Source organism: Triturus cristatus, chromosome 7 (genome assembly GCF_964204655.1).
Source record: "Triturus cristatus chromosome 7, aTriCri1.1, whole genome shotgun sequence".
Lineage (NCBI taxonomy): Eukaryota > Metazoa > Chordata > Amphibia > Caudata > Salamandridae > Triturus > Triturus cristatus.
In genome coordinates this window covers 1,355,835,096-1,355,847,397 of record NC_140590.1, presented here as the reverse complement: position 1 = coordinate 1,355,847,397, position 12,302 = coordinate 1,355,835,096, and the positions used below count along the sequence as shown (strand labels likewise).

Genomic DNA, 12,302 nt, shown 5'->3' with positions numbered 1-12,302 from the left:
GCGGTGCCGAAGCTGCCGGCGTCGAAGGCCCAGAGCCCCCAGCTGAGTCTGCAGGGCCCAAAGGCGCACAAGCGGAGTCGGGCTGCCTAAAAATGGCGTGGGTCCCGGAAAGGAGGGGGGTGGACTAGGAGCCGACCTTTCGGCCTCCGCATGCAGAGCAGTGGCAGCGGCTCCGTGACCTGTCCCTCGACCTCCCGGCGCAGCCGAGACCTCGAACGGTGCAGAGCCAACTGCCAGGCCTCGGGAACCTTTCAGGACCGGTCCCACAAACACTTCGGATTCATGGTCCGGCAGTCGGAACAAGACTTGGGATTCCGGTCACGTTCCAGGCACCACAGGGGCACACAGTGCGGATCCGTCAGACATCAGTTTTCGGCAGGAACCACATGCCTTGAAACCGGGCATCCCTACGTGCACCAAGAGTCGAAGACTCAAAACAGTGTCAAAAAAAGTCAGTCAAAAAGTGACTGGAGGTACCTCTCTCCAGATCTGCACGCGCTGGCGCAGAAGAAAGAACTGACGTAAGCGTGCAAGGGCGGCGTCTAAGTAGCTACAGCGTAGTCATCCCAGCGACCACGACCCAAGGACTAACGCAGAGCCGACCAACGCCACCTTGACGCGCAGGTGCTGCTGACAACAAATTCTCTGGATCCAGTCTAACGCCTGGGGTTAATTCGAAGGTAAGAAATGTATACCATTAATTCTAAGGTAAGGAATGTATAACTAATTGTCTCTTTCAGAAGCGATGGTCACAAACCGCCAATAATTTGTTCCCAGACTATGAAATGTCATGGCCTCAGGCAGCAAAAATCCAAATCTGTCATGCAACTGCCAAGCAACTGCCATTTTTCACTGGAAAGCAGACCATGCCCAATTTCTACAAAATTGGCTGGGGACAGCAGCAGATCCGTCCCAGCAGTAGCTACCATTAAACAGGAGAATACATGAAATGCTCAACTGTGATACCCAAGGACTGCAAGGCTATGACAATCCACAATAACTCTTCTAGCTCGCACAAGACTCTGGAGTGTAGACTGAACGAGTGCCACTTCACTGGAATGGACTAGGTGGCCCTTCAATGGTCAACTCCAGTGTGAAGGATAAATGGCCTATGGCAAAGCTGGTGCACGCACAAAACAAGCGGAAATGCTAGAGTATCAGTAACACAGATCTGCCTCTCTCAGAACAAATGATACCTTTTGAGACGTTGGGTGGTGTATTATAGTATCTGAGAAGGGAGTACACAAAGTACAGCAAGGACAGGTATATCTTGCTCTTTTGATTAGAAAAATTAAAACAGAACATGTGCAGCACAGAATGGGTCTCTGTGCTTCTTTTAATACAATCTTTTAATAATCTTACCTGCTCAATGATAAGAGTAACCAAACAATGCGATAAGCCCTTGAGAATTCAAGGCTTCAAAGCTTCTGATACAGTTCAGTCAGGAGCATATCTTCTGTTACGGTGTAAGGGTTATGACAGACATGTGCTCCTTTATTGTAGATATATTTTTAATACATGATGGCCCATTTTCAGTTCTTTCCTCCCAAGTCTTAGCATAAGTTTAAAAACAAGTAAGGTGGGCTGAAGAGAATGCTGCTGTAAAAAGTCGTGAGGACCTTAACAGGGGGCGGTTGGGCCGTTCTATCTAGGCCTTATTCTGGTCCATAGCTCTGAAACACCAACGGCTGTTGTAAATTAACTCACCAGGATAAAAAGCAAGTCAAATCACGGACTGGCAAAGCAATTAGGTCTAGTCTAGACAAGCTGGTGCTTTTATTTTTACTGCAAGCGTACCACAAAGAAAATAAACCTGCTGCTACCTACACATGATGGCCTTATGCTTTCCCAATAAATGGTAATCATTGCATATCATTTTACTATTGAGTGCTTCATAGACATTTTAGAAACCCTGTTTAAATGTACATCACAGGAAAATATTTTTATTGGTGAAACTAAGGTACCAATGGCTTTGAATTACAGTAACGTTAAGTCATGGTTTAAAAACACGCGTTACTAAAAAATTATATATATATATATATATATATATATATATATATATATATATATATATATATATATATATATATATATATATATATATATATATATATATTTATTTCAAATTCGCAAACCAAAGACTTTAGGGCATATGTATCAAGCCCTTTTCCCATTCGCAAACATACATGCCCATAGGGCATACATGTGCGCACATGCAAATTTCAGGGGTGCAACAGGTTGTCCTTTTGGAACCCTTGCACCCTTGAAATTAGGTACTCTTAATTTGCGCATCTAATTTCAATTCCTTCCTATGGGCCTCTTGGCATATGAATGGGAGGGAATCGCAAAATATTTGCGTTTTGAATAAATCTCGTTTGGTGATTCTCTAAAAATCGCCATTTGGAAATCGCAAAACCTTTCAATGATACAAATGCCTGTTTGCCCATTAGCCCTAACAATAAACTGCACTTTTTGTAGGTAGATGTGCACATGATCAGGCAAAATGATGCTACTTGGCAGTTTGAGAGCGGCATTAGCTGATGTGGGCAGACCTGTTGCCCCCTTGCTGTATGCTCTGGTGGAAGCAAATTATCAAAGAATGGACAAGAGAGATGACAGAGAGAGATGACAGAGAGAGATGACAGAGAGAGAGAGAGAGAGAGAGAGAGAGAGAGAGTATATATATACAAACACATTTATTCATGAATCTGCTTGCATGAGATTAATTTACCTAAAGCTGTTTCGGTCCGACTAAAAAAAAAAAGTCTGGAAAGGGCATAGGTCATAGGGAAATTAGGGGGCAGTCTCATGCCTTTAATTTTGTACACTAGCTAGTGAACGTAGATTTTATTTTTCAGTTTAAGCACTGTGTGAATTGAAAAAGTTCACTTGTGCGGGGAGGAGGACAAAGACATTGGAAGGATCATGTTAGTTTCACAAGGTTATTCTTGAAGCGATAGACAATGCTTCCAACAAGTAGGAGAAAGGTAATTAAGTGTTGATAAGAGTATACTGTACCAACGTAAGGAAATAAAATTCTTTTTTTTAAATCGAGCAGCGCATTACTGACCAGTTGTAAACTAAATTAAAAACTGAAATTGATAAAACTGCCGTTTCAAACTAAAGCATCTATTTCAAGTAAAACTCCCAACATATTAAGGAAAGTACAACACTGCAAATAACTTAATGCAAGAGGCACTTTAACTGTGCCAATAATTTCGATAAATTGTCTTGGATAATAGGTACAGTTAATGATAGACACTGACCTATTCTATAGGTTTGCCTACTATAGGTCTCACACACAACATACCAGCACACAAGCCAATAGACCTCCACATACTCATTTGCTTTGAGTCGAACCAACTTAAAAGCAACCTATAAACACAAGTAAGACTGTGCAGCAGGAGGCACATGGTGGTGTGCCTAACAAAAGCAAAGGGTGATGTGCACCAAGTTTGCAGGGGGGACAGTGCGGGATGCACCCAATGACTCCTCTTCGTGTAATAAATGGTTAGGTGGTGATAAAATGTAATAATCTCGATAAGCCATGGTTTAGCAATGCCTTCCTGACTTGAATGATTTCTGAGAGGACTGGAGTGCTTTCTAGTGCTGCACCAAAGAAATGATCAGATGCCGTTTAACTCATTTACAAGTTAATCTCCACTCTTAATGCAAGACGCTGGCAGTTGCAATTTCAAAGCAATCAGCAATTCTACTTCCCTCATATTAGGCCACTGCATGTACATTAGGCTGACATATGCATGCAATGCAGCACCCATAACAAACTTAAAAAAAAAAAATACTTGGTAGTGTGTCACTGAATAATTCAAGTAATCAGCCAATTACAGTTGCTTTATGTGACAGGTTTATTTAACAATGTTTATCAAACTGAGTATAAAGAATGTATATACATAACACAAAAGGTAAAACGATCCAATAAATATATTTCACTCTAGAGTCAAACCCATAAGTACCAACTACACGATTCTCCTCTTATACAATAGCATATAGGTAAAGGAAGATGGCTGCAAATCATTTTTGCTGAGACTGCACTGATCAAGCATAATACTGGAGGAGTATAATGGAGTAAAAAAGGTATAAGTTGCTTTGAAACATCCCAAAGACTGTTTTAGATTTCACAGCATTGTTTCTAGCATTTTTAATAATGCTCGTATTAGACATTCACTTATCTTTTTTAAATATATTTGTTTCCCTTCTCACATCATGTACCATTTTCACAAAATCAAGAATAATAAAGTAGAGCTTCATCATGTCACGTCTAAAATTAAACATGCTCTTTTAATATAATGAACACGTCCGTGAAATTAAGTTTCCACAGCTGCACAACTAAAGCTCAAATAAAATGGTCAGCACATTTAAAAAAGGTACTACAATTTTTTTTTAAAGTTTAATAAAAGGCCTAAGTTTCATGAACCAGCATCGAGTCGCACATAAAAGATAATTCAAAGCATTCAGAATTATTATTTTAGAAAAAAAAAAAGTGTGTGGTTGTAAACAAACGATATTCAGTAGGAGAATGTTGCAACAGCAGGTTGCTGTAGACAAATCACCACAACGTTTAACTGGACAGGGGGAAAAGCATCTTATTACTTACTAGATATGAATCAGTGAAATAGGTTACAGTAAACCCAAGTATATTGCTAGGCCTGCCATCCAAACAGGTCAAGGAAAGTGTTGTCAATGCATGAAAGCCAAATAAGGGAAATTAATCAAATGCTTTCTAGTGTTGATATTTCAATAACTAGCATAGAACATTCTTATACATTCAATTAAAACAAAGCACTAGACGAATCCCAAAATCAGTTCCGGTCTATTGGATAATCAGCACTATAAAAAAAAAAAAGCCAGAGGGCACCCCTTTCAAATTACCTAATGTCTGCAGTGAAATAGGCCCAAGAACACCAAAATAAAAAAATACTACTATGCTGCAGACAATGGATGAACTTTTGCACAAATGCATGTGAGTAAGGCAGAGTATTTGTCTTATTCGTCAATAGGGGCACTTTCGAATTTTCTGTATAACCCAAGAACATATGCAAAATTGGGCTTAAAAATGTGAATAGCTGAATGCACAACAGGGGGTTTGAAGCAATGGGGTCAGTTGAACATAGATCGAATAACTGTAGCAAAAAGTCAAACACTCTTTAGTTCGATCAAGGCATTTCGTTCAATTGCAAGGTCTAGTTTCCACGGTGTTAAACAAAGATGAAATATGCAGTATAGCATACGTATTGTTAATGAATACAAGGCAAGGAGGAAACGGTCTAATCATTAATTCCATCTTCAATTATGACCTGACTCCAGGATACCATATGGTCTGCTCAAAAGAACAAGAGGAGAAAAACAAAATATTTCACATAACATAGAAAACGAGGCCTAAAGTTTCTAAATTCTCTTCCTGTGGGAAATGTTTATTTACAGAAGGCTTCATTTAACAATATTTACAATCATAACATTTCTAAATGTAGCATAATCCATGCTCTTAATTTACAAAAATATGAGCAATAACTACAACGCATCCTTCCAAAAAAGGATATTTTCCTGCACTGTGATAAACTGTAGATCGTATTTGTACAGAAATTCCCCATTAGGATGAGAAGCTCTTGCTGCTTGTTTCATTGGTTAATTGATTGTTTTAGTGCCCAACCATGTTCAACACAAAAAAATACACATTGCAATGGAAGCATAGAAATTCAGAGATGTAATTTTGATATTCGCAACATCAGATTTTTCCAGCCAGTTTGAAGGTAGCCAGAGATTTCATAGTGAAGCAAATACATAAGAATTCCATTCATAAAAGTTTTCAGATAACATGCTTAAAGATTCACCATTTCTTTTTTTATTCCAACTTCGAGGTACTACATGGTGCCAAGTAAGTACTTCTTTAAAGAACACAAAGATGAAAAAACATTCTGATCAATACAATTTTGTTTAGAGAGTACATCTCGCAAAACACCCTGGAAAATCTTCAGAAACCGTGAATGGGCTGTCTGGGTGCAGATAAAGGTACAACCTAATCCGGCTAAACCGTAGAAGTGGAAATTTTACAGAGCTGTCCCTGGCCAACTCATCCATGAAACTAGCAGCTCATGCTTCCCACCACTCATCACAATGGCAATAGCGATCACAGTTACGCACAATCTAGCACTAAAATGTTATTAGCAATGAGAAAATTGGACCAGATTGCTGATTAATTTAATGAGCAATTATATATATATAAAAAAACAGCTACAATACCATAAGAAACACAGGGTGGTCTTAAAAAGCAAGCCTTTAGCCAAATACACAAGTGCCTTCTGTGAACAGTAGGGTAGAAAAGGATAGCAGAATGCCACGGTCAATGAAGTTCTACTGCAACAAAATCAGTCGAGTTTGCTCCTCATATACAGTGATATTACACACGATGTACTCTTAAGTGAGACAAAAAGCAAGCACAGTTTCTCACAGTCACTTAACTTGTGCCTGGTTCACATTCATTTACTAGCAAAAAACATACATTTACTAAACAAATGTTTGTGACACAATAAATTATGTCAAAAATGATCCTCCACACAGTTGAAATTTACAAAAACTTTTTTTTCAAAACACAAATGAACATTGCAGTTATAATCCTGTACAGTAAAAGGTTTAAAAGAACAAAATGAAAAGTACGTTTAACAGACATACAAACGTTTTTAGCAAATAAAACGACTTTGAAAAATTAATCTAACTTTTACCCAAAAAGGAAGTATAAGCTTAGATTACAATAGTCTGAAAATAACACCATCAGGATAGAAGTATGAAATAACTGTCAGTGTGTTTGTTGTCAATCAACTCCATGATATATCCTCATAGTGTCAATTTGCATTTCACACTGAACTACCCAAAAACCTCTGGTCTAACTTTACAGATCATCAATTGTATGTTGACTTAAGTCTTAGTTTTGCAGCTATCTCGAAGACATTTACATCATTCAGCAAAAATAACATCGAATGACATACAGGTTTGAATAAGAATACCAGACTTGATGGGAAAACATTTCTATTTGGCTACAAACATAAAACAAGAGCAGCTACCCTAAAACAAGTTTCACTTTTCTCGAACCAATAGGCCTGTCATTGAGATCTACTACTGCTGCCATAGCTTCATCACGAGATTCAAATGCAACCATTGCCTCACCAGTGGTCATGCCTTTCTCGCTATATTTTAAACATACTGAGCCTGGGATTAGCTGATAACCATAAAAAAAATCTAAAATTTCATCAACTGAAACAGTAAACGGCATATTTTGCACTTTAATGACAGTTGGGCCTGGTTTTCCAGAGGCTGCCCCGAAACCTGGGGGCCCACTAACATGCTGACTGCCTGGGCCAAAACTTGGAGGTGCATTTAACAGTGCAGGACCGCTGCTCAAACTTGGTGGCCCACTGCTTAGACTTGGCGGCCCACTGCTCAGACTTGGAGGGGCATTTAAGTTACCAGGCCCATTTCCAAAATTCGGAGGCCCACTTCCGAAATTTGGAGGTCCACTCCCAAAGTTTGAAGGGCCACTTCCAAAGTTTGAAGAAGCATTTGAGGGCCCACTTCCGAAACTAGATGTTGCATTTGAAGGCCCTCTACCAAACGTAGAGGGCGCATTTGAAGATCCGCTTCCAAAGTTAGAGGGTGCATTTGAGGGTCCACTCCCAAAATTAGACTGAGTGCTTGAAGGTGCACTTCCAAAACCAGAAGGAGCATTTGAGGGACCGCTTGCAAAGTTGGAAGGTGTATTAGGGGGCCCGCTTCCAAAGTTGGAGGACGCACTAGGAGGTGCGCTTCCAAAGTTAGTTGGTGCATTTGGGGGGGTGCTTCCAAAGTTGGATGGTACATTGGGGGGCCCGCTTCCAAAGTTGGAGGGTGCATTTGGTGGGCCACCTGCAAAATTTGAAGGTGTATTTGGAGGGCCACTTCCAAAGCCAGAGGACGCATTAGGGGGCCCGCTTCCAAAGTTTGAGGGTGCATTTGGGGGACCACTCCCAAAATTGGAGGGAGCATTAGGAGGCCCACTCCCAAAATTGGAGGGCGCATTAGGGGGCCCACTCCCAAAATTGGAGGGCGCATTAGGGGGACCACTACTAAAGTTAGAGGGTGCATTTGGCGGCCCTCCACCAAAGTTTGATGGCACATTAGGGGGCCCACCACTAAAGTTAGATGCTGCATTTGGTGGCCCACCACTAAAGTTAGACTGTGCAGCTGGGGGTCCCCCTCCAAAATTCGATGGTGCAGTTGGGGGTCCACCACTAAAGTTAGAGTGTGCATTTGGATGACCACTAGCAAAGTTTGAGGGAACGCTAGGTGGGCCTGATCCAAAGTTAGAGGCTGAATTTGGAGGCCCACCTCCAAAGTTGGAGGGTGCATTTGGGGGCCCACCTCCAAAGTTGGAGGGTGCATTTGGGGGCCCACCTCCAAAGTTGGAGGGTGCATTTGGGGGCCCACTTCCAAACTTTGGTGCATTTGGAGGGCCACCTCCAAAATTCGATGGTGCATTACCAAAGTTTGAAAGAACATTAGAAGACCCACTTCCAAACTTGGAAGGCAAATTAGAAGATCCACTACCAAACTTTGAAGACCCACTCACAAATGTTGAGTGCCCGCTTCCAAACGATGGACCACCGGTAAAGTTAGATGAACCACTAACTGAAATCTGACCACTTCCAAAGCCTTTAGTGTCCATTCCTGAAGTTGATAAACTACTACTTACAATAGCAGACATTAATGGCCTGGTTTCACCAAATCCACTACCAATTCCAGGAGGCGGGTGAGGTGGACCATAACTGCTGGATGAACTATTAAAATGACCAGGAAAGTTAAAGGGAGGACCATGGTTTCCATCTTTTGAGCTACCACTTGGGAAAGAGCGATCATCACCACCACCACCGAGGACATCAGTTAATGGATGATATATCGGCAGCAGCACCTTTAGCCCCTTCTTTCCTTGCACTGGTGGGTTCATCTCAATTTCTTGTTTTTCTTCTAAGCTTATTAAATGCAAAAATACATCCCTCCCACTCATTTTTTTACGATGTAATCGTTCAGCCTTGTGAGCGTCTTCCTCAGACTTAAATCTAATTAGTGCTTGTCCTAAACCTTGCCCATTGCTATCAACAAGAATCTGAATCAACTTTTCTTCCATAACAATTCCTTCCATATGCAAAAATTGAATAATATCAGTTTTATTGACATTGAAAGGAAGATTCCAGAGATGTGCATGTACTTTAGGTACTTTTCTGTCCAGATCCATAGATAAAAACAAATCTTTCTGATCATTGTAACTGGCATTCTGCTGTCTCTTTTGAATTAGATCTATTTTTTCTAGCATACTCTTTTTATGTATAGGGTGAACTTGTATAAATCGACTTCCCATGTATTGCTTATGGCGATTCAATGCTGCTTTATGGTCTGCCTCATTCCTGAATTCGGCAAAACCTTCACCAGTTGTTTTGCCATTGGGTCCACAAGCAATGTAGATACTTTCTTCTATGATATCTAGAGTTTTGAAGAAATCTGCAATTTTTTTTTTCTCTATATCAAAAGGGAGGCCTTTCAAATAGACACAATAGCTCTGCTCATGTGGGGATCGTGATCGGGACCTTCTTTGTCCACTGGGAGATTTTGACCTTGATAACAAATGTGGAGGAGGGAGCGAGTGCCCAGAATGTCCCATAGGTTGCTTTAAGAAAATGTGACCTCCAGCAGCTACCCACTGCCTTTCTGTGGCTGGGGTGACCTCAACAAAACGTTGACCCAACATCAATCTATTTCTCTTCAAAGCTTCAAATGAATCTTGTGGTGTAAAGAACTTAACAAGTCCACTGCCAGTAAGGCGGCCCATATGATCCTTAACCATAACTACAGAATCTACACGAAGCCCATGGAAAAACTCTTTCACATCTGTTTCAAGTGGAGGAAAAGGCAGCCCATGAAGGCATACATAGAAGTCATCAGGATTTGCTAGAAGGGGTTTTATAGTATTCTGGGAGTTCATCTGCAATGGGGTTGTAGGATTTGCAGGCCCTTGCATTGGGGTTGCAGGATTCATCTGACCCAAAAACATTGGGTTTAGACTACTGTTCATGCTCATCATATTTCCCGAGCCATTCATCCCAGTAGGAATTGGTGGAACCGGTGGTGGGTTCATGGGAGGCATTGCAGACAGGGGTGGAATAGGTGCCATTGGGGGAACAGGTGCAACTGGAGGTATTGGAGGGACGGGAGGAACAGGAGGTAAGGTTGTTACAGGTGGCGGAACAGACATTGATGGAATAGAAGGCATTGTTGGAAGTGTTGGCATAGAAGACATTGGAGGAATGGGTGGAGGTGGTACTGTGTTCATTGGAGTTGCTGTGCTAGGCATAGTTGTGCTGAATGTTGGGCTGCAAAACGTTGGTCCAAGATTCGGAGGGGCAGTTCCCATACTAGCTGTAGAAAACGTGGGTACATTTTTGCTACTTTCATGCACAGAAGTAGCTGCTGTAACTATGCTTGGAGCAGGACTATTGAAGGTAGGGGCCGTGGTAGAGATGCTTGGCCTACCACTCATAGCAGAACTAGGAGGGGGGCCTGACCGGTTAGTATTTGCTGGGGTAATATCCAAGTTTGCGGTTTCAAAACGCCTACGACTAAGTTCAATCATATTCTGCATCTCGGTTTTACTGCTAAGCAATAATGATACTTTTGAGCCTTTAATGTTACCACCAGTACGCATCATACCAAGCCTTGCATCTTCATCGGTGGCAAAAACGATGAAAGCCTCACCCTGTTCACCCCCCACAATATGCACGCCCCCATCTGGTATTGTCAATCCGGAGAAGAAGTGGCGGATGTCCATGGTCCCCGCCACAATTGGCAGACCTTGCAAACGGATGACCACAGCCATGTTGAGCTGAATCAACAATACACACCTGCAGACGAAAAAAGGCAACGTCTATGTCAGACTACCATTCTGAATACCATGTAAAAACCCAGACACTTTAAGACATCCAAAACATTACAAATCAGAACCTGTTAGTACACACATTTATTTTTCACCAACAATTATTACATAGTATTTTTAAAGTTCATTATTGATCCTTTAAATACAAGACTGGCATGTTGTGTAGCATGGGAATATGAATGCATGGCTTCCTATAGGAAACAATTTTGTGCAATTTTACTTCTGAATGTAATATTTAAAGCTTGTTTTCACTTATAAAACCTTTCAAGTAACATAAAAATTAACAAATTAAACAATTTGACATCAACTTTTAAAAGGCAGCATCCTCCACATTTCTCGTACTCTGCACACTCTGGAGAAATGTTAAATAGACTCCTATTTCATGTACCAACTGTGGGAGACAGAGAAGAGGAATAAGCAGTCGGGTAGCAAGACTTATCAATGACTAAACAACTTCTCCCATCCCAGATTGTATAGTGAACTGTAGCTCTATCAGATAGTGGAATTTTGAGACTGCCTCGTAATACAAGTAGAGTTGAACTGGAATCCAATGAGACTGATCCATTTAAAAATATTCGTATGACATTAAATGTAACACTTACAAGCCACTGATAACCAAAGTAGAACTACTCTCATTGCACACTAAAGGACATAACAGGTAGAGAAAGCAGAAATGCCCCAAAAAGGCAGCACCTACGCATGTAAAAACCTAGACTAAATAATTGCTTACATACAAGGAGAGTTGAGGAAACATAACCTAAGACTCCAGTTGTAAATAACATTTACTTTCTTAGAATGTAGTCAAAGTTTGGAGGCTGTTTTAATACATTGCATTGTGCCAATTACGACCAATAAAAATAATGTGCGTAATTTGGCTCAGATACTGGCAACAGATGTTCACAGTAAAAATGTAATGCAGGTTGTCCCCTTGTCCATGAGGGAAGAAATAAAGGTTTACTTTCTATCAACTCAAGAAAAACACCATTAGCAATTTGAAAGGCATTGGATATCTAGTCTCTTCTCACCAGCTAAAAATATCCGGACATAATGCAAGTCATCCTTTATCAAGATTGCATTTATATTGCTAACCAGAGTTCAGTTGTCTTTAGAGAAGTCTTCGAAAAATACATTTTTAAATGAAAAATAGAGTAACTGGGATAAGTTAACAAAAAGCGTTTTACAGGCCACAGTCCAGTAAAAGTACCATATAGTATGAGATTGTATTTTCAAGGAAGATGAATTTAAAACAATAATTTCTCAGGTACATGGCTTTAGTAAAATGTTTCTCTACGCACGTAAAAACCAACTGTCCAAAACATATTTGAGTCAC

At 40.6% G+C, this 12,302-nt stretch overlaps 1 protein-coding gene across 23 annotated transcripts in view; it reads right to left on the bottom strand.

The window, feature by feature from the left end:
- Nucleotides 1–12,302, bottom strand: part of LOC146812053 (copine-1-like) — a 633,944-nt gene that overhangs the window by 481,229 nt on the left and 140,413 nt on the right. For 7 of the 23 annotated variants that reach the window (XM_085619045.1, XM_085619042.1, XM_085619057.1 and 4 more), the window contains one exon: nt 10,795–10,940. The exons of 12 other annotated variants lie outside the window; for them this stretch is intronic. In XM_085619045.1, the coding sequence (XP_085475171.1) occupies nt 10,795–10,827 (33 nt within the window). In that variant the 5' untranslated portion in view covers nt 10,828–10,940. Of the gene's footprint in view, nt 1–3,842; nt 10,941–12,302 lie in introns of those variants that run through there. 4 more of the 23 variants (XM_085619039.1, XM_085619038.1, XM_085619040.1 and 1 more) reach the window with 1 other exon arrangement.